Here is a 22,561-nt window from a genome sequence, read left to right as displayed (position 1 = left end):
CGAATCATAGAATCCCTACAGTGCAGAAGGAGACCATTCAGCCCATCGAGTCTGCAGCGACTCTCCGACAGAGCCCAGGTCCTATTCCGATAACCCCATCTATTTACCTCACTAATCCCCTTAAACTACTTACCTTTGGACACTAAGGGGCAACTTGGCATGGCTAATCCACCTAACCTACACATCTTTGGACACTAAGGGGCAATTTACCATGGCTAATCCACATAACCTACACATCTTTGGATACCAAGGGGCAATTTAGCATGGCTAGTCCACCCAATGTATGCATCTTTGAACTGTGGGAGGAAACCGGAGCACCCGGAGGAAACCCACGCAAACATGGGGCAAAGGTGCAAACTTCACACAGACAGTGACCCAAGGCCAGAATTGAACCCGGACCCCTGATGCTGTGAGGCAGTAGTGCTAACCACTGTGCCACCATGCCGCCTGTCCAAATATATTAACCTATTGCATGTTAGTACCATGTTAGAAATGCTATTTGTTCACTTTTCCGTAAACCTACATCGATAACCTTGGTCCTTCACTAGGCTCCTCAATAATAAACCAAAGGGGAGTAATTAAGTCTCCAGTTCGAGCCTTTATCCTTACCCGTTCTCGATTAGCAGGTTCCCTACAGGTTCATGTGACGATGACTCAGCACGGCAACTCTTTATGAAGAGTTGCGGGTTTCTAGCCAGCCCCGACTGGATGCTCACGGTCACATTTAGATTTTCATTTTCGTGAAGAGTAAACGTTCTCCGTTGCTGAATCATGGTCACGTTTAAAGTTTCATTTTTTGCAAAGGCAACAGATTGGTCATCTTCCATACGTGCATAGTCAACCAGGAAGGATCCTTTGACTCCACCTGTGCTGTAAATTATTTTGTACCTGCAAGATGTTGAGGATTTACCAAAGTGTACAGTACATGCAAACACCTGAACTGTCAACAAGACTGCGTCAAGCATGGATCATTCATCAATTCATCCTGCTAATATTACAGCAACATGCATTTATATAGCACCAATTAATGCAGTAAAATGCCTCAGGCCGCTTCTCGGGAACAAAATTTGAATCATGCTATTGGGACTATTGACCAGAAGTTTTGTCTAAGATATTTTGAGGAATTTCGTAAAGGAGGAAGGAGAAGTGGAGAAGCGGGAGAGGTTTAGGGAGAGAATTCCAGAACTTAGAACCTAGGATCCTGAAGGCATGTTCACCAAAAGTTGAATGATTGAAATCAGGGATGAGCAATAATCCAGAACTGGAAGAGCGCAGGGATCTCAGGGAGTTTGTCTGGTAGGAGGAGATAGAGCGGGGAAAAGCCATAGAGGAATTTGGCAACAAGGCTGAGATTTTAAAATGGAAGCATGGCTGAACTGGGAGCCATCATGTGTAATCAAGCACAGGGGTGATAAGCAAACAGGACACGAGGCAAGTTCAGAAATGGGCAACAGAGCTCGAGATCTCTTCTGACGTTACACTCAAGAACGTGGAGAGTAGGCTTTTTGATAATGACTGGGGCATTACACCATGTCGTGCACCATGCATTATTCTGCTGTGAAGGTATTCACAAACCATCGTCCTTTTCCAACCACTAAGCCTCCTTACTTCAATCACCCTGAGATCAATTACAGGTCAGCTGCTACTGGTGTGAGGTATTTGTACCTGTTTTACCCACTCTCTCTCTCTCCCTTTACCCACTCTCTCTCTCTCCCCCTTTACCCACTCTCTCTCTCCCCCTTTACCCACTCTCTCTCTCCCCCTTTACCCACTCTCTCTCTCCCCCTTTACCCACTCTCTCTCTCTCCCCCTTTACCCACTCTCTCTCTCCCCCTTTACCCACTCTCTCTCTCCCCCTTTACCCACTCTCTCCCCCAATTTAGCTTGAAAGTTTTCCACATGAATAGCAATTAGAATCATAGAAAATTGGAGCAGCAGGAGGCCATTCGGCCCTTCAAGCCTGGTCAGCCATTCATTACGATCATGACTGATCATCCAACTCAATAGCTTAATCCCGCTCTCCCCCCGTATCTTTTGATCCCCTTCGCCCCAAGTGCTATATCTAACTCCTTCTTGAAAATATACAATGTTTTGGCCTCAACTGCTTTCTGTGGTAGTGAATTCCACAAGTTTAGCACTCTCTGCGTGAAGAAATTTCTCCTCATCTCAGTCCTAAAAGGTTTACCCCATATCCTTAGACTATGACCCCTGGTTCTGGACACCACCATCAATGGGAACATCCTTCCTGGATCTGCCCTGTCTAGTCCTGTTCGAAGTTTATAGGTTTATGTGAGATCCTCCTCATTCTTCGATACTCCAGCAAATATAATCCTAACAGACTCAATTTGGCTTCATACGCCAGTCTTGCCATCCCAGGAATCAGTCCGGTAAACCTTCTCTGCACTCCTGCCATAGTAACAACATCCTTCCTCAGTTAAGGAAACCAGAACTGCACACAATATTCCAGGTGTGGCCTCACCTGCTCCTGTACTCGAATCCTCTCACTATGAAGGACAACATGCCATTTGCCTTCTTTACCGCCTGCTGCACCTGCATGCTTTCTTCAGCGACTAGTGTACGAGGGCTCCCAGATCTCATTGCCAGAATCTGTCTTCTTGTTTTTTTCTACTAAAGTGGATAACCTCACATTTATCCACATTATACTGCATCTGCCATGCATTTGTCAACTTGTCCAAATCGGATTGAAGGATCTTTGCATCTTTCTCACAGCTCACCCACCTACCCAGCTTTGTGCCATCTGCAGATTTGGTGATAATACATTTAGTTCCCCATCTAAATCATTAATATATATAGTGAATAGCTGGGGTCCCAGCACTGATCCCTGCGGTACCTCACTAGTAGTTACTGCCTGTCATTCATAAAGTGACCCGCTTATTCCTACTTTTTACCCCAAGTGTAACATTTGTCATTTCGTTTTCATATTTATGGTCACTAAAATGTCCGGATCCTTTCAATAATGTAGTTTAATATTTGCATTGAGGGTCTCCGCCATAATGTTGCTGTAAGTCTTGGACATCTATTTATTTCTGGCAATTTGAGCATTTGCTTAGTTCTGAAGCTAAAATTTACTTTAAAAGTTTTAACTTTCAAGTGGTTCGGTCAAGAGGAAAATGTAGATGTTTTACTGCAAGTTGTTGTTATGTAACTGGCCAACATGAAGATACAAGCAGACTGGACAATACCCTTCTCCCACCCCCACCCCCTTCACAGTGAACCGAGGTAACTTTATTTTTGCTCCTGCTATTGCTTCAGAGACTGCACTTACATCATCTCTTGTTCAGGGGTCATTGAGAATTGACAGACTGTGATGTCGGGGCCTTCCAAATACAGGCTTAAAACTTCATTTTTCCATTCTAACCACAGATCTGTGATGTTATCGGTGATGTTCTGCAACACAGTGATTTGAAGGAAAAATAGTGACTTTTCTTATTGTTCTTAGCAACCTATTTTTTTATTCATTTAAGGGATGTGGGCTTCGTTGGCTAGGCCAGCATTCATTTCCCATGTGGAATTGCTATTGAGAAAGTGGTGGGATGCTGCCTTCTTGAAATGCCTCAACCCATTTGTGTAGGTACATCCACCGTGCTGTTAGGAAGGATGTTTCAGGATTTTTACCCAGTGACAGTGAAGGAACAGCGATATAGTTCCAAGTCAGGACAGTGAGTGACTTGGAGGAAAACTTCCAGGTGGTGGCATTCCCAGGTATCTGCTGCTCTTGTCCTAGATGATAGTGGGTTTGGAAGGTGTTGCCGAAGGAACCTTGGTGAGTTCCTGCAGTTTATTTGTAGATGGTATACACGGCTGCGACTGTGCATATGTGGGGGAGGGAGTGGATGTTTGCGGATGGGGTGCCAATCAAGCAGGCTGCTTTGTGCTGGATGGTGTCGAGCTTCTTGAATTCTCTTGGAGTTGCAGCCATCCAGACGAGCAGGCAGTATTCCATCATGCTCCTGACTTGTGCTTTGTAGATTGTGGACAGACTCTGGGGAGTCAGGAGGTAAGTTAGTCACCACAGGATTCCTAGCCTTTGACCTGCAGTGCGGAAGGAGGCCATCTGGCCCATCATTTCTGCGCTGACCCTCCGAAAGTGTGCTCCACCCCGCTTCCTCCCTCCCCACCCCGTAACGTCACACCTTGATCATGGCCAATCCACCCAACCTAAACATCTTTTGGACACTAGGGGGCAATTTGGCATGGCCAATCAACCTAACCTGTACATCTTTGGACTGTGGGAGGAAACCCACAGGAATGGAAAAAGAAACCTCCCCAAAGAGAATAAACCCAAGCTTTTATTTAATTCCACCCAACCGCTAAGATTGACAGCTTTCAAAATCATACCTATGATTGTTTATCATTATTAACAGCAATATAAAAATAGACCATAAAAGCAAATTACTGCGGATGCTGGAATCTGAAATCAAAAGAAAAAATGCTAGAAAATCTCAGCAGGTCCGGCAGGGTCTGTAAGGAGAGAAAAGAGCTGACGTTTCGAGTCCAGATGACCCTTTGTCAAAGCTAAAAGTCCTTTCTATGCCTTTTAGTTTTGACAAAGGGTCATCTGGACTCAAAACGTCAGCTCTTTTCTCTCCTTACAGATGCTGCCAGACCTGCTGAGATTTTCCAGCATTTTCTCTTTTGCTCTCTCTTTGGGTTAAAAATAGACCATTTATCATCAGTTGGGGTGTTATGAAATGTCATTCTGAGTACAGAGTGTACTTATAAGCCTTTCCTCCGCATGGTGGCACGGTGGTTAGCACTACTACCTCACAGCGCCAGGGACCCGGGATCGATTCCCGGCTTGGGTCACTGTCTGTGCAGAGTCTGTGCAATCTCCTCATGTCTGTGTGGGTTTCCTCTAGGTGCACCAGTTTCCTCCCACAGTCTGAAAGATGTGCTGGTTAGGTGCATTGGCCATGCTACATTCTCCCTCAGTGTACCCGAACAGGCGCCAGAGTGTGGCAACTAGGGCATTTTCACAGTAACCTCATTGCAGTCTAATGTCAGCCTACTTGTGACACTATAAATAAACGTAAGCTTAATTGCTCTACTGGTGTCAGTTGAGGGTTCTGAGCAGGTGTGAGTTTTGGAGGGCTTTTCAGTCTTCAAGAGAGTGTTCTGCAAGCAAGACCTGTTTTACCTGTTTTCATAGTTGTTCCTGTTATTACTGTTCTATTGAGTTACTGATATTGTTAAACTTTGTTGTTTTATTATATGAAGAAGATCCTTCTTTTAAACAATACATTTGACTGCTTTTAGTGTGGCCTCAAGTTACTGCTTAGGGATATTAGAATTGAGCAGTAAATTCTCAGATGTGGAAATAACTGACAGATGCAACACTTTGGAAAGCACCACTGCAAGGAAAATGACTCAAACTGCAACTGCAGAATTGAGATACCCAAACTGTGGTCGCATTATAGTGCACGATTCACTGTTAAGTGAGTGAGTCTTCTCACTGCTGAATAATGCAGAAAAATATCACCTCTGGAATAACGAGAGACAGTATAGATGTAAAGTAAATGGCAAAAGAAGCTGAGGGAACGTGAGGAAATATTTTTTCACACTGAGATCCAAAATGCACTTTCTGAGAGTGTGGTGGAGACAGGTTCATTGAAGCATTCACAAGGGAATTAGACTGTTATCTGAGGAAGAGTGTGTAAGGTTAAAATGGGTGAATGACATTAGATGAATTGCCCATTCGGATGACCAGGACAGACACGATGGGCCAAATGGCCTCCTTCTGCATTGTAACAATTCCGTGTGGAATATATTGCAGGCAGGTAACCAGAGTTAATAAAGCCTCTACAAAATAAACATAGATGGAATTTTCACCATGAGAACATGGAGGAAGGAGTTTTGATGTATTTTTTAAATAATGTCTATTACATTGTAGCACCAATATTGCACCTCATCACCTCTCTTAGAAACAATATATTTGACCTATGAGATAGTTTAAGTGTATCTGTCGTTAAGGACAGCAACCACTTTGCGTACAGTAAGGCCCAGGAGCAATGAAGTCAATGACTGGTTGATTTGTTTGGATGAAAAGGCATTGGCCAGGAGTTTACAGGATATTTGAAGTTTATCTCAACAGTTGGCCCCAACCATCATTCATCATCTCATCCAAAGGCAGGTACCACCAGTAATGCGGCAGCTTTGGTTCAATGATTACTTCTTTGGATGGAAAAGATGCCAGAACACTACACTCAAACTGATGTCCAGTTCCCATTAACATCGCTCATCGATTGACCAAGAATTACCACCAGACTCAAAGTTGAGTTCTTCTGTGTTAATCCCAAAGTCCACTCCACTTAAAATATGCAGTTGGTGAACGAATTCCTAAACAGTGCAAGGTAGCTCCAAGAGTAGGTGTCGCTAAATGTCTAGGCATTAGAAGGATGGAGACCAAAGCTTTGTCTATGAATTCTCAACTAATGTCCAGTAGGATACCCATATCCACTGGGTGTTTTTTTTAATTTATTTTGGAACATGGGCGTCACTGGCTGGCCAGCATTTATTGCCCATCCCTAGTTGCCCAAGAGCAGTTGAGAGTCAACCACATTGCTGTGGCTCTGGAGTCACATGCAGGCCAGGCAGGGTAAGGATGGCAGATTTCCTTCCCTAAAGGACATTAGTGAACCAGATGGGTTTTTCCAACAATCAACAATGGTTTCATGGTCTTCCTTAGTTCTTAATTCCAGATTTTTTTTATTGAATTCAAATTCCACCATCTGCTGTAGCAGGATTCGAACTCAGGTCCCAGAACATTAGCTGAGTTTCTGGGTTAATAGTCTAGCAATAATACCACTAGGCCATCGCCACCCCTTCTATCGTATGAGTTATGGGAATCTATAAAATCCTCCCACCGTCTAGGGTTGACCATGCTATTGGCTGGTATGAGGCTTGTTATGGCTATTGAAGGAGCCTTCATGTTAAGATTAGACAGACTGTCACAAGGAGTGCCAAGATTTGTTCAATCCATTTGTTTAGTGTGTGCATGTAATTTTTTTTCACTTACCTGACACAAATCCCTCACACCCAGGATTCCGTCTTTGCTGAAAGAACATCCTGTGCCATTTGCAAAGTCTAGAAATTGGGTCATCTTTTCAAGTTCCCTCACAAGAGGGCTCTCTATGTGAGCCTGGACTCCACCAGAAGAAATTGTCTTATTGGGTGCGCATGCAAGCCAGATGCCATTCAGTCCATTCAAACACGTACACTGTAACATCTCACTGAGGGCTTTACAGGTGTAGGTACATGTTTTGTTCTCACATGAATCAAAGTCTGGAGTGGAAATAAAAGGTAAAATAAGCAGCTTGGAATTGATATTTTATACAAGTGGTACAGAAATAACCGCTGCAAGGTTAATATTATTGCGTCTTAACTAAAACGGGTCCAATTGATCTATTTTTGTATGCTGGATATATTTGGTAGGCCAAAGTTAAATCCAGTTATGGAAATTTAGACCGGAATTCTCCGGCCTTTCGCGCCGGCGGGATTCTCCAGTCCCATCGGCAGTGCACTCCCGCCCGCAGGTTTCCCGCCAGTGTGCGGTGACATCAATGGGAATTCCCACTGACTGCGGCGGGACTGGAGAATCCCACTATTATCAAACAGCCCTCCTGCCGGCGGGAAATACTGCGGCGGGAGGCCAGAGAATCTCGCCCTTAGTATTTGGGTTCTGAAGAAGAGTCATTCGACTCAAAACGGTAACTCTCTTTCTCTCTCCACACATGCTGCCAGACCTGCTGTGTTGTTCTAGCATTTTCTGTTTTTATTTCTCAGATTTTCAGCATTTTGCTTTTATCGTGGAGACTTTTTGGGGGTGGAGTGGTTTATGGCCTCCCTACGGCATGGGAGGCGCCGCGCCATTTGCCGGCAGCAAGATCTTCTGTCCCCGCCACTGTCAATGGAATTTCCCATTGAATCCACCCCACGCCACCGGGAAACTCACAGTGGAAATGGACTGTTGGTCGGACCAGCAGATCCTGTTTGCAGGAACAGATGGAAAATTCCGGCCTTAATATTTCATTCCCCCTAAATAAAGAAAAATGGAAAACAGAGTACCAGAGCTCCAAGTCTGTCCTGGTTTAGGTCTGTACCACCTTTGTCACTGAAAAACAGATCAGATTTCTAGCGACTGGTGCGGCTCAGAGGAAATTCTCCAAAGGTAAAGGAGTTAAAACATGAGAAACAGAAATTGTCTCAAACACAACAGCCGCAGTGGCAATACAGGCAGCACAGTAGTACAGTGGTTAGCATTGCTGCCTCACAGTGCCAGGGACCCGGGTTCAATTCCAGCTCCGGCTCACTGTCTGTGTGAAGTTTGCACATTCTCCCCGTGTCTGCGCGGGTTTTCTCCGGGTGCTCCGGTTTCCTCCCACAGTCCAAAGATGTGCGGGTTAGGTGGATTGGCTATGCTAAATTGACCCCAGTGTTAGGGGAATTAGTAGGGTAAATACGTTGGGTTACGGGGGATAGAGCTTGGGTGGGATTGTGGTCGGTGCAGACTCGATGGGTCAAATGGCCTCTTTCTGCACTGTAGAGATTCTATGAATACATTTGGCCTCAGCAACTGTAGAGAGTAGGATGAGGAGATCAATCAGGATTCCGGTTACTGCTTGTGAGCATATGCTTGTGTTTTTTTAACCTGGAAATTTACGGTTGGTACCAGATATGTGAGCACGAAAACTACAATATCTTGTTAAAGCCCAAATAGTTCTTGGCTTCATCTCTACCCAAATGGACTCCAGTCGCACTGAAAGGTCAGCTTTAGGTTTTGGTGGGTGTTGCATGGTTGGGACCCACGGTAGATGATTAAACACCCAGTCCTCCGCAGCATAAGGCTCAGCGGACTTTAACTCCATCGGCCTCTTGTCTGAACCTGGTGAGAAGCGTTTACTGGAGAACAGTAGGGCGGCACGGTGGCACAGTGGTTAAGCACTGCTGCCTCACACGCCAGGGACTCGGGTTCGATTCCTGGCTTGGGTCACTGTCTGTGCGGAGTCTGCACGTTCTCCATGTGTCTGCGTGGGTTTCCTCCGGGTGTTCCAGTTTCCTCCCACAGTCCAAAGATGTGCGGGTTAGGTTGATTGGCTATGGTAAATTGCCCCTTAGTGTCAGGGGGACTAGCTAGGGTGGTCGGTCCAGACCTGATGGGCCGAATGGCCTCCTGCACTGTAGGGATAGATATCCAAGATGGAGCCAGAGCGAGGCAACTTCTTGCAAGCTGTGTCCAGCATACCTTCTAATTCTATCTTTTACTCTCGTTCTATGCTTCTGAAACTTACACCCTAGCTATGACTGTAACACTACATTCTGCACTCTCTCGTTTCCTTCTCTATGAACGGTATGCTTTGTCTGTATAGCGCGCAAGAAACAGTACTCTTCACTATATGTTAATACATGTGATAATAACAAATCAAATCAAATTCTATAATTCTATGAGTAGCAGAATCTAGGGCTGGCGGGGCTTACAATTTCCTTTTGGAGACTAGAGGAGCACTCCTGTCCTTTCTGGACCCAGAAAGGAAGAACTGGAAAAAAGTCAAATTAAAGAGATGAGAAATAGGAGCTGGAATTGGTCCTTCGAGACTGTTTCACTAGTGAATGAGAACATGGCTGATTTACCTCAACTCCACCTTTCCTCTCTATCCCCATAGCCACTGCTTCCATTAGTGTCCAAAAATCTAACAATTTCTGTCTTGAAAAACACTCAATCAATGAGCAACCACAACTTTCTAGAAGAATTTCAAAGATTCAGTCGCCCCTGAGTGAAGGAATTTCTCCTTATCTTACTCCAAAATGGTCGTCTCCATATCCTGAGATTATGCCCCCTAGCGCTGGATTGCCGCCATGGGAAACAGCTTCTCAGAATCTATTCCATCAAGCCTTCTAAGAATTTCAATGAGATCACCTCTCATTCCCCTAAAATCCAAAACCAAAGACCCAATTTATCTTTCGTTGTGGAATAATCCTATCCTCCCAGGAATGAGTGGCTCAGTGGTTAGCACTGCTGCCTCACAGCGCCAGGGACCCGGGTTCGATTCCCGACTTGGGTCACTGTCGGTGTGGAGTTTGCACGTTCTCCCCATGTCTGCGTGGGTTTCCTCCGGGTGCTCCAGTTTCCTCCCACAGTGCAAAGATGTGTGGGTTAGGTGGATTGGCCAGGGTAAATTGTCCCTAAGTGTAGGAAGAATAGCAGGATAAATATGTGGGGTTACGGGGATAGGGCCTGGGTGGGATTGTTGTCGGTGCAAGCTCGATGGGCCAAATGGCCTCCTTCTGCACTGTAGGGGTTCTATTCTATTCACAGAATCACAGAATACTACAGTGCAGAAGAGACCCTTTGGCCCATCGAGTCTGCGCCGACACATGAAATGTTCTGGCCTGCCCACCTAGTCCCACTTGCCCATAGCCTTGAATGTTATGATGTGCCAAGTACCCATCCAGGTACCTTTTAAAGGTAGTTTACCTACTCTGCATGCTTTTGTTGAGCTGCGCAATACACCCGCACCACAGTCATCCCCAGAGAGGCAGGCTGCACGTCCCTCGCCAGAGCTGGTGAAGCAGTTCAGCCTCCATTTTCAGCACCTCTGGGCTCCTGTAGCACTGACACCAATGGCTTTACACAGCCCAATTTTACAGCCAAAATCTTCAGTGAACCAGGGCAACATAATCGAACGTAATTGTTTCTTTTTTGTCATTTATTATTCCTTGATGTATTTCAGAATGGTAAACATGGGGAATTTTATTAAAACACCCAAAAATGGGGTTATTACAAAAAAAGAAGCATTTTTACTGAGGGTGTTCAGTCTTCCAGTAAACCGATATAAAACCACAGAAAATAACTTTAAAGAACTGGACTGAGCCATTTAATAGTTTAATAGCAAATTATTTTTCATGTGAAAATACTTTTAAAATGTGCCAAAGGAAATTGACGTGATTTGAAAAGTCTTCACAAACCAGCACAATCGGTGGAATCTTGCAACTTTAAGCAGGGGACAAGGCCAATGTTGTGGGCAGGGTCTGATTCCGGCAATTTGATGGTTAAACTAGGTGAAAAGATTCGGCAAACCTTGGCCATAACACTGTATGTTTCAAGAAGCCATGATGTGGAGATGCCGGCGTTGGACGGGGGTAGGCACAGTAAGAAGTCTCACAACACCAGGGTAAAGTCCAACAGGTTTATTTGGAATCACGAGCTTTCGGAGCGCTACTCCTTCATCAGGTGAGTGACTCACCAGCGCTCCGAAAGCTCGTGATTCCAAATAAACCTGTTGGACTTTAACCTGGTGTTGCAAGACTTCTTACTGTTTCAAGAAGGAGTTAGATATTGCACTTGAGGCGAAGGGGATCAAAGGATATGGAGGGAAGGCGGGATCAGGCTACTGAGTTGGATGATCGGCCATGATGATAATGAATGGCGAGCAGAATTGAGGGGCTGAATGGCCTCCTTCTGCTCCTATTTTCTATGTTTCTATGCAACTCACTTACATTTAAAATTCCCCAATCTTTTGTGCTATCTCGGACGATGTTGCCCATGTGGACATGCTACCTTCTTACCTTTGATATTTCCGTAAGACATACGGATTCCACTCTCTGATCCCAGTGACTGGTTGATGGCAGAGGTGAGCAGAGAATTCATGGCAGCAAGGGTCATATTCTCCCCGCTGGGAGTCAGGAGGATGATGTTAACGATCACGCTGCCTTTCCCAAATCCTTCCACCAACATAGTCACATCCAGAGTGCGGTTGAAGGCTACTTCTGCCGCTTCAGTCAGCAGCTGAGGAAACTGGCAAACAGAAGAGGACATGGGGTTGAGCAACACAATATCTTTCAGCAACGCCTGCCTCAATAGGCCTGGGTCACCTATCGTGCAGTGGAGGGAGTTTGCCTAACAGAGGAGTGGCTGCAGCTCCCTGCACACTGGGAGCACTCTCACGTCTGAGTCAGAAGCTCAAGTCCCAGGCCAATGTCATAGAAACCTATAAAATTCTAACAGCACTAGACAGAGTAGATGCAAAAAGGATATTCCCAATGGTGGGAGAGTCGAGAGCCAAGGATCACAGCGATGTAGAGATGCCGGCGTTGAACTTGGCGGGGGCACAGTAAGAAGTCTCACAACACGTTTTGCCTATGGCCATACTCGTCTGAAAACATCTGATCTCATCTGATCTCCAGAAGCTAAGTAGACTCAGGCCTGGTTAGTACTTGGATGGAAGACCGCCTGGGAAAACCAGGTGCAGTAGGCTTTTGGAAGATAACTTATTGGGTGGCATAGAGGTTGGCGCTGTTGCCTCATAGCACCAGGGACCCGTGTTCGATTCCCAGTTTGGGTCACTGTCTGTGTGGAGTTTTCACATTCTCCCCGTGTCTCCGTAGGTTTCCTCCGGGTGCTCCGATTTCCTCCCACAGTCCAAAAATGTGCGGGTTAGGTGGATTGACCATGCTAAATTGCCCCTTTGTATCAGGGTGGCGAGCTAGGGTAAATGCATGGGGTTATGGGGATAGGGCCTGGGTTGTATTGTGGTCAGTGCCGACTTGATGGGCCGAATGGCCTCCTTCTGCTCTGTATGATTCTATGAACACCAGGTTAAAGTCCAACAGGTTTATTTGGAATCATGAGCTTTCAGAGCGTTGTTCCTTCATCAGATGAGTGGCCACAGTCTGAGGATTCAGGGTAGACCGTTAAGGACAGAAATGAGGAGAAATTTCTTCACCCAGAGGGTGGCCAGCCTGTGGGATTTCTACCACAGAAAGTAGTTAAGATCAAAACATTGAATGTTTTCAAGAGGCAACCAGATATAGCACTTGAGGCAAAGGGGATCAAAGGATATGGAGGGAAAGCGGGATCAGGCTATGGAATTGGATCACCAGCCATGATTATAATGAAAGGCAGAGTGAGTTCGAAGGGTCGAATGGCCTCCTCCTGCTCCAATTTTCTATGTCTCCATTCTGAGGCAGCGCAGCACTGTCAGAGATGCCGGCTGGAACTTTACCAGCACGCCTGCCCCGATTCCAGGGTTGGTTGGGCGAGGCTCGGAGAACGGCATTCTCCATTGGTCTCGGGCGAGATCGTACGAACCTCTGACGGATGTGCCCATGTTTCAAATGAGAGTGAGGAGGATGTGTGTGTGGGTGAGAGAGAAGTGTGTGTGTGAGTGTGAATGTGAGTGTGTGAGTGTATGTGTGTGTGTGTGAGTATGTGTGACTGTGTGTACGTGTGTTTGTGTGTGTGTGAGTGAATGTGTGTGAGAGTATGTGCGACTGTGTGTGTATGACTGTATGTGTGTGCGTGTGTGTGTGTATGAGCGAGTGTGAGTGAGTGAGTCAGTCTGAGTGTGTGTGTGCAAGTGTGTGTGTGTGTGTGCGAGTGTGTGTGTGTGAATGTGTGTGTGTGTGTGAATGTGTGTGTGTGAGTGTGTGTATGAGTATGTGTGTGTGAGTGTGTGTGTGTGAGTGTGTATGAGTGTGAGTATATGTGTGTGTGTCTGTGTGTGAGTGTGTGAGTGTGTTTGCGAGTGTGTTTGTGAGTGTGTGTGTTTGTGCAAGTGTGTGTGAATGTGTGTGTGTGTGAGTATCTTTGAGTGTGCCTGTGTGTGTGCGAGTGAGTGTGCCCGTGAATGTGTGTGTGTGTGTGTGAGTATCTTTGAGTGAGTGAGTGTGCGAGTGAGTGTGCCTGTGTGTGTGAGTGTGTGTGTGCCTGTGTGTGTGTGTGTGTGAATGTGCCTGTGTGTATGTGTGTGAGGGTGCCTGTGTGTGTGTGTCTGTGTGTGCGTGTGTGAGTGAGTGTGGGTGCGTGTTGTGTGTGAGTGAGTGTGTGTGAGTGTGTGTGTGCATGTGTGTGTGTGTATGTGTGAGGGTGCATGTGTGTGTGAGTGTGCCTGTGTGTGTCTGTGTGTGTGTGTGTCTGTGAGTGTGCCTGTGTGTGTGTGTGTCTGTGTGTGTGCGAGTGAGTGAGTGTGTGTGTGAGTGTGTGTTGTGTGTCTGTGAGTGTGTGTGTGTGAGTGTGTGTTGTGTGTCTGTGTCTGAGTGAGTGAATGTGAGTGTGTGTTGTGTGTCTGTGAGTGTGCCTGTGTGTGTGTGTGCCTGTGTGAGTGTGTGTGTGAGTGTGTGTTGTGTGTCTGTGTGTGTGTCAGTGAGTGAGTGTGAGTGTGTGTGTGTGTGTGTAAACCCAGCATTTCAGCAGCACTCTCTATTGAACCAAATAAGCAGCAACTCTCCTCCCGTTAAAAATGACAAAAAAGTAAGACCCAAGTAGGTTTGTAATAAGAAAACTTTTTAATGATAATAAATATATACATATAAGAAATAGATAAAACTTCCATAGATTTGTTTTTTGTGTTTGTATGCATTGTGCAATAGGAATCTTTTTTCGTGGTTTGTCTTTTCAACACATTAATAATGTTTCTCAGGGGTTCCTTCGGTATTCCTGCGAGGGCAAAGGGGTTCTGTGGCTGGAAAAGTTTGGGAAGCCCTGCGTTAACTCATGCTGTCTGTGGGAGTTTGCTATGGGCCTATTACCACATTCCCTACACTAAAGATTATAATTCAATAAACGCATTGGCTGTGAAGTGTAGTGAGGTGCCTTGAGGGTGTGAAAGGTTCCATAAAACTACAAGTTCTTTCTGTTCCCCATTGCGTCTGCATCCAGCTTGACACCTTACCTGGCTTCTAAAGAGCTCCTCCAGTTTTCCATAGGCGATGCAGCTTTTATCGTTGAGACCTACGGTGGTGGAGTTCCAGTTGGTGACCAAAACGGAAGCTCTGAAAGCAGTGAAGGCTGCAGAAATGTACAAATTGAGACAACAAGTTGTTTTAAAACTTTCATGTGACTCCTTAGATTGGAAGCAGAGGTGCGATACATGGACCTTTCCCATTCTAGGTTCGGGAAGGGATAAATTCAGATGGGCTCCTCAATTCTGATCTCTCTTCAGTGACCCCCTCACCCCCTCCTGATTGAAAGTAATCATGTATGGACTTTAGCTGAGCCCCCTCCCCCCCCCCCCCCACCCCCCCCCCCCCCCCCCCCCCCCCAACCCCACAGCCCATTCTACTATTGCCCAGGTTCACTGGCTATCTAAGCTGAAATGAAATTGATGAGGTCCCAGAAGGCCTTCAGGCTAAAATGAGAGTGAGCAGTGAGGAAATAGGATCAGGTGAACTTAAAGTTTGCAGAATGAATTTAAAAAATGAATATTCAGAATTGCCTTATGAATTTTAAAATGGAATAATTTAGAAAGTCTGCTGTGCCAAGCGTGCTTAAAGCATGTCCTGTGGTTGTGGAAGGCACTATAGAAATGCAACCAAAAGAGAAAATGCTGGAAAATCTCAGCAGGTCTGGCAGCATCTATAAGGAGAGAAAGGAGCTTTGACAAAGGGTCATCCAGACTCGAGATGTCAGCACCTTTCTCTCCTTACAGATGCTGCCAGACCTGCTGAGATTTTCCAGCATTTTGTCTTTTGGTTTCAGATTCCAGCATCCGCAGTAATTTGACTTTTATGAAAATGCAAGCCTTCCTTTCATTTCAAATCCCTCTTTCCAGTCTTCAGTATACACGACCAAAGTCTCCTAGGTGGTCCTTCCTATTCACAGATGCTGCATATTCCAGCTTTAGCAGTCTTCCATTTGGATCTAATTCCTTGTTCCGCAATTTTAATTGATCTACAGACAGGCGGCCATCTCTGTTACAACAGAGGGGAGAATTTTGCTATGAGTGCATTAATTGTCAGGGCTGTAACATGGCCAATTGTAATTGGATCTTTGTTAGAATAGAGATGAACCAGTGAGCAATGATTAGTGGCGTTAATTAAATTGAAAAGTTTCTTGGTGCGTAAAGGACAATCTTAAACATGTTCTATTCGAAACATTTGCCATATCACAGCTTGCCGCCATCTGTTTGCACAGATGGATGTAGAGGAACCCATTGCACTGTTTTACAGAGAGGAGCAGGGAAGTTATCTCTGGTATCTTGGCCAAGATTTATCTCCCAATCATCATTAGTGGGAGCTTGCTGTGCACAAATTGGCGTCCATGTTTCTTACATTGCAACAATGACTACACCTCAAAAGTACTTAATTAGTTGCAAAGTGCTTTGGGAATCCTGAGTTTATGAAAGGCACTACAGAAGTGCAAGTATTCCTTTCCTTCTTTTCAACCTAATGGCACCATGGGCAATCCTACCCCAGAGTTCCTCCCCACTGCATAATGCATTGCAAAAAACATGCATGATTTTGCCAATTTATTGTGTTTAGGTCCCTGCTGTTTATTATTGTGCATGACTTTGGGAACAATTAGAATCACATGGACAGCTGTCCCTTACCCATCACCCAGTTGATTTTTGATGTGCCGGTTAGATGGATTGGCCATGTTAAATTGCCCCTTCATGTCAGGGGGACTAACTCGGGTGAATGCATGGGGTTATGGGGATAGGGCCTGGGTGGGATTGTGGTCGGTGCAGACTCGATGGGCCGAATGGCATTGTACGCTTCTATGATTCTATGATAACACCCAGCTGCAGTCTCAGTTTGTACCACACCACAACCTTTTTGCTAGTCGATACTTCAGCCAGTTCTATGTGCAAGAGTACCTGTTTCCATGGTAACGGCGGCTGCTTTGCCTGTCACCGTCGCTGCCCATACTGTCGGCTGATTTGGAACAATTGTAGTGGTTGGGCTCGTCTGCCCTGATTGGTTTACTGGCCATGCGACACTGGGACTATTGGTTGTGCTACTCTTTACCCACATTGAATCTGTTGAATCAGTTTCATTGGGTTTCCGAGCTGGAGCTGTCGAGTTCTCGCACCACTCTACACTCTGTCCTTGCGCTGTCAGTGTGTACCCGGTTTGTAGAAAGTGATCTGCAGAAGAACAAGGAATAAGTTCAATTAATGGGAAGAAAAGTGTCTTTCCATAGTATACAGTGCCTATGCGCACACACACACACACAAACACATATACAAACACACACAAACACAAACACACACATACAAACACACACACAAACACATATACAAACACACACACAAACACACACACACACACAAACACACACACACATACAAACACACACACAAACACACACATACAAACACACACACAAACAAACACACATACGGCTATTGTTACTTGCATTGGACAGTTCAGAGGACATGCATGTCAGAGGAAGTCCTCAATTTCAGCAGCTTTGCTTACATGTGCCTTGTCAGCAAAAATCAACTGATGCCAGTTCCTGTGGCATGACGAGCCTTTGAGTGCACATCATAAGACCATAAGACATCGGAGCAGAATTAGGCCACTCGGCCCATCGAGTCTGCTCCGCCATTCAATCATGGATGATATTTTTCTCATCCCCATTCTCCTGCCTTTTCCCCATAACCCCTGATCCCCTTATTAATCAAGAACCTATCTATCTCTGTCTTAAAGACACTCAATGACCTTGGCCCCAAAGAGTTCCACAGATTCACCACTCTCTGGCTGAAGAAATTCTTCCTCATCTCTGTTTTAAAGGATCGTCCCTTTAGCCTAAGGCTATTGATGCACTATCAATTAGGCAAAAGACTACTTGTGTGCCAATACAACTGTAGGCTTTTATTCATAACAGAATCGGGAGCACATCCCAACAGGTAACCGACCCGGACTGAACAAGGGGGAGGAGACAGCCACCTTTATACTAGGTGACAAGGGGAGGAGCCGAGCCGGCAGGGGATGTGTCCAGGCATAACAAACACACAACGGTGGTCCAGGCAGGACAAAGGCACAACTGAAGTCCACCACATTCACCCCTACTTTAAAAAAACAACACGGGGTGAAGCGGAAACAATATCACAAGTCCAGACGATCCGGTGGCTTGATCCGCTGTCGCGATCGTCGTAGGGCAGGTTGCAGAGTCGTCCGAGCAGGGAGCGATGTCGGCCCAGGCTCCATGCACTGAGCGTCGAGAGGAGGCGCCAGGTGGTGTGAGGCGGACCCATCCATCGTCCCGTCCAGTAGTCGGGTACTGCGTGGCGACGGCCCCGGCGACTCAAGCGAGCTGTACATAGGGGTGAGAGGAGTGGGCTGTGGCCCTGGTGGTGTATGGAGAACAGTGGGAACTGGAGCTGGGGGGTGGAGGGCCGTAGCGGGCTCTGGGCGCACAATATGGGAGACTGGGACTGAAGGGGGGAGGGGCATAACGGTCTCTGGGCGCACAACACAAGGGACAGAGGGGCGGAGGGACGTGGTGGCCTCAGAGGCACCTGCGGGTGCCAAGTCGCGGACAGAGACCGTGTCCTCCCGCCCGTCAGGGTACGCTACATAAGCGTATTGAGGATTAGCGTGGAGCAATTGGACCTCCTCGACCAAGGGGTCTGCCTTATGGGTCCGGACATGCTTCCGAAGCAGAACGGGTCCCGGGGACATCAGCCAAGCTGGGAGCGAAGTACCCGAGGAGGACATTCTGGGAAAAGTGAACATCCGCTCGTGAGGGATCGTATTGGTCGCTGTACACAAGAGTGACCTAATTGAATGTAATGCGTCCAGGAGGACGTCTTGCCAACGGCTGACTGGAAGGCCCCTAGACTGTAGCGCTAATAGAACAGCCTTCCAGACCATTGCGTTCTCCTGCTCTACTTGACCATTACCCCTGGGGTAATGGTGCGGCTGGAGGCAATGCCTTTGGCGAGCAGGTACTGCCGCAGCCCGTCACTCATGAATGAGGACCCACAGTCGCTATGAATATAGGATGGAAAGCCGAACAGGGTGAAGAGCGTGTTCTGGGTCCGAATCACCGTAGCCGTGGTCATGTCCGGGCAGGGGAAGGCAAAAGGGAAATGCGAGTATTCATCGATGACATTCAGAAAATAAATATTGCGGTTAGAGGAAGGGAGGGGGGTAATCTTGAGGGTCGAGAGACTGCAGGTGGTGCGCAGTGACGGCGCCTTGCAGACAGAGAGCGGGGGATAAGGGCCATCATACTGCAGGGTGACGCTCCTATGATGGGTGAGGAAATCTAACCCCAGCAGTACAGCTGCACAGAGTCGCGGCAGCACGAGGAGCCGAAAACACTCGTAGACTGTGCCCTGTACCGTCAGCGTCAGCAAGCAGCACCCAAGGACCTCCACTGAGTGGGAATCTGAAGCCATGGAGATAGTCTGTCTCCAGGGCCGCACGGGAAGGGCATATTGACGCACTGTGCGAGGGTGTATAAAACTCTCTGTGCTCCCGCAGTCGAACAGGCAGTTTTCTGCATGGTCATTTACCTTGATCTCCATTATTGACTTGGAAAGTTGGTGAGGCTGCGACTGGTCCAGGCAAATCGATGCCACCGTCGAATCCAGTAAGAATCCATCTTTGTCCCCGTCTGATGATGTCACGGATAAAGTCTCCCGCTCGGCGCGCCTTGATGACGACATCCAAGATGGCGATTCCCGCACATCCACTGACTGCATCAAAGATGGCGACTCCCACGCATCCGACGACTGTATTAAAGATGGCTGCGCCCACGGAACACACGTGGCGCCCCGAGGCTTCGCGATCGGCTTCGCCCGGCAGACTTTGACGAAGTGGCCGAGCTTACCGCATCGTATTCTTCGCCAGGCAGCAACGCCGAGGATTCTTGGATAGGCCGCAAAAGTAGCATTTGGGCCCCGCTGGAACAGCCGTCGCGGTGGAACCGTTGCTTGAACGGGATGCGGGGTAGGTCCTGAGATTGCGGGAGGCTGCTTCTACCGATTCAGCCATCGTGGCCGTTTTCTGGAGATCCAGGCCATCCTGTTCAAGCAGGCGCTGCCGGATGTAAGTAGACTCAACACCCACAACGTAGGCGTCCCGGATCAGATCCTCCATGATCTGAGCTGCTGAAACAGCCTTACAGTTGCAAGCTCGAGCTAGGACCCGCAGGGCACGCTGAAATTGGGCGCACGATTCTCCTGGCTGCTGCTTGCGGGTAGCCAGGAGATGTCTGGCGTAGACTACATTAGGGCTCTTTCGAAACTGCCCTTTTAAGAGTTCTATAGTGTCCACATATGTAGTAGCGTCCCGGAAGATACCGTAGACTGCATCGCTTACCCAGGCGCGGAGCACATGGAGCTTATCGCCGTCAGAGTCGACGACCGCAGCGGCGCGATGAATGCTTCGAAGCAGTCCAGCCAAAGGTCAAATTTATCAGAGACTCCGACCTCTTGAGGGTCTAATGTTAACTTGTCAGGTTTTAAAAGCTGCTCCATGTCGGTCAAATGTTATGAATAAAATTGATGCGCTATCAATTAGGCAAAAGACTACTTGTGTGCCAATACAATTGTAGGCTTTTATTCATAACAGAATCAGGAGCACATCCCAACAGGTAACTGACCCGAACTGAACAAGGGGGAGGAGACAGCCACCTTTATACTAGGTGACAAGGGGAGGAGCCGAGCCGGCAGGGGATGTGTCCAGGCAGGACAAAGGCACAACTGAAGTCCACCACAGTTGTGCCCTCTGGTTCTAGTTTTTCCTACTAGTGAAAACACCCTCTCCACGTCCACTCTATCCAGGCCTCGCAATATCCTGTAAGTTTCAATAAGATCTCCCCTCATCCTTCTAAACTCCGACGAGTTCAGACCCAGAGTCCTCAACTGTTCCTCATATGACAAGCTCTTCATTCCAGGGATCATTCTTGAGAACCTCCTCTGGACCCTTTCCACGGTCAGCACATCCTTCCTTAGATATCCTTAGGAGTCCAAAACTGCTCACTCCAAATGGGGTCTGACTAGACCCTTATACAACCTCAGAAATACATCCTTGCGCTTGTATTCCAGCCCTCTCAACACGAATGCTAACAATGCATTTGCCTTCCTAACTGCCGACTGAATCTGCACGTTAACCTTAAGGGAATCTTGAACAAGGACTCCCAAGTCCCTTTGTGCTTCTGATTTCCTAAGCATTTCCCCATTTAGAAAATAGTCTATGCCTCTATTCCTCCTTCCAAAGTGCATAACCTCACACTTTTCCACATTGTATTCCACTGCCACTTCTTTGCCCACTCTGCTAGCCTGTCCAAGTCCTTCTGCAGCCCCCCTGCTTCCTCAATACTACCTGTCCTTCTACATATCTTTGTATCAACTGCAAACTTAGCAATAAAGCCTTCAGTTCCTTCTTCCAAATCGTTAGTGTATATTGTGAAACTTCTAAAACCCACCACGTTAGTGTGTGTCCCAGCATTCCAAATTCTCCCGTCAGGAGTTTTCATCTACATTGTATTGCACTATGTCATTGTCTAAGTGGTTGAAGCATTCCTGTTATAGCAATACTGCCAACATTACTTCAGGCCAACAAGGGCACAAGATTCTTCCTCAATCTGACGCCTTCACCCACCATGTTGCATCAACCTAATGGAGCCAGAAACTCGAATTGACCAGATTCTTGCATTTTGGAGGAGTCATTTGTTCTCTTATCTCGGGAATCTTGGCCATGCCATTCGACTGTGGGCAGGGGGATGATGACATCATGCTTCACAGCTCTATCTCTTGACAAGCACTTCAAGTTCTAGACTACCACCCTTTACCAGGATGTGTCCCAAATCTCAGAAACGTCTCTTGAGAGTTCTCTGACTATTTCATGGAGTAAACACAGTAAGAGGTTTAACAACACCAAATTAAAGTCCAACAGGTTTATTTGGTAGCAAAAGCCACACAAGCTTTCGGAGCTCTAAGCCCCTTCTTCAGGTGAGTGGGAATTCTGTTCACAAACAGAGCATATAAAGACACAGACTCAATTTACATGAATAATGGTTGGAATGCGAATACTTACAACTAATCAAGTCTTTAAGAAACAAAACAATGTGAGTGGAGAGAGCATCAAGACAGGCTAAAAAGATGTGTATTGTCTCCAGACAAGACAGCCAGTGAAACTCTGCAGGTCTAGGCAACTGTGGGGGTTACAAATAGTGTGACATGAACCCAATATCCCGGTTGAGGCCGTCCTCGTGTGTGCGGAACTTGGCCATCAGTTTCTGCTCAGCGACTCTGCGCCGTTGTGTGTCGCGAAGGCCGCCTTGGAGAACGCTTACCCGAATATCAGAGGCCGAATGCCCATGGAGTAACAGAGTTGATTGGCTTCTTCCAGAAAGTTATTGCAATAGTCACATTCAGGGAGTAGTGTAAGCACATGTGACTCAGAACGATCAGCCCCAGCCTTTGACCAAGGCTGTATCACAATCTGTAATGATGGTTCCTTACTTAGATAACTGCAATGAGACAAGCAGATGTCACATTTTGCTATGTATTATCGGTTGACAGCCTGGATCAATAGAGGCTGTCACGGATGCAACCTTCTATGCAGATGCTGTGTTGAACGGGCTACTGACATTGATTTCTTACACAATACAGCTGGTTCCATGTGTAATTCTCCTTTAAATATCAATTGCCCTTGGAATTGAGGTATTAATGTACCTCTGACCAGAGCAGTCTTGTCACATTGATAGCCCAGTTACTTCTGAACCGAGTCATCAGAAGCAACATGATTAAGTTGTTGCCAGTCTGGTTCTCTAAGTGGAAGTGATTTGCGATGATTAATTTCATCCAGT

The 22,561-nt window shown here is 46.7% G+C and overlaps 1 protein-coding gene and 1 pseudogene across 1 annotated transcript in view; one reads left to right on the top strand and one right to left on the bottom strand.

The window, feature by feature from the left end:
* LOC144506204 (uncharacterized) overlaps positions 1–22,561 on the bottom strand; it is a 56,515-nt gene that overhangs the window by 5,407 nt on the left and 28,547 nt on the right. The window contains exons 5-10 of the mRNA XM_078232066.1: positions 16,611–16,880; positions 14,688–14,803; positions 11,584–11,812; positions 7,037–7,302; positions 3,287–3,408; positions 610–888 (exon numbers count right to left, since the gene is read on the bottom strand). Coding sequence (XP_078088192.1) covers positions 610–888; positions 3,287–3,408; positions 7,037–7,302; positions 11,584–11,812; positions 14,688–14,803; positions 16,611–16,880 — 1,282 coding nt within the window. The remainder of the gene's footprint in view (positions 1–609; positions 889–3,286; positions 3,409–7,036; positions 7,303–11,583; positions 11,813–14,687; positions 14,804–16,610; positions 16,881–22,561) is intronic.
* On the top strand, positions 12,153–12,272 carry LOC144506676 (5S ribosomal RNA; annotated as a pseudogene).

The sequence above is a fragment of the Mustelus asterias genome, chromosome 17, assembly GCF_964213995.1.
Source record: "Mustelus asterias chromosome 17, sMusAst1.hap1.1, whole genome shotgun sequence".
NCBI lineage: Eukaryota > Metazoa > Chordata > Chondrichthyes > Carcharhiniformes > Triakidae > Mustelus > Mustelus asterias.
The sequence above is the reverse complement of the archived record's forward strand: the minus strand, read 5'-3'. Positions and strand labels throughout refer to the sequence as shown.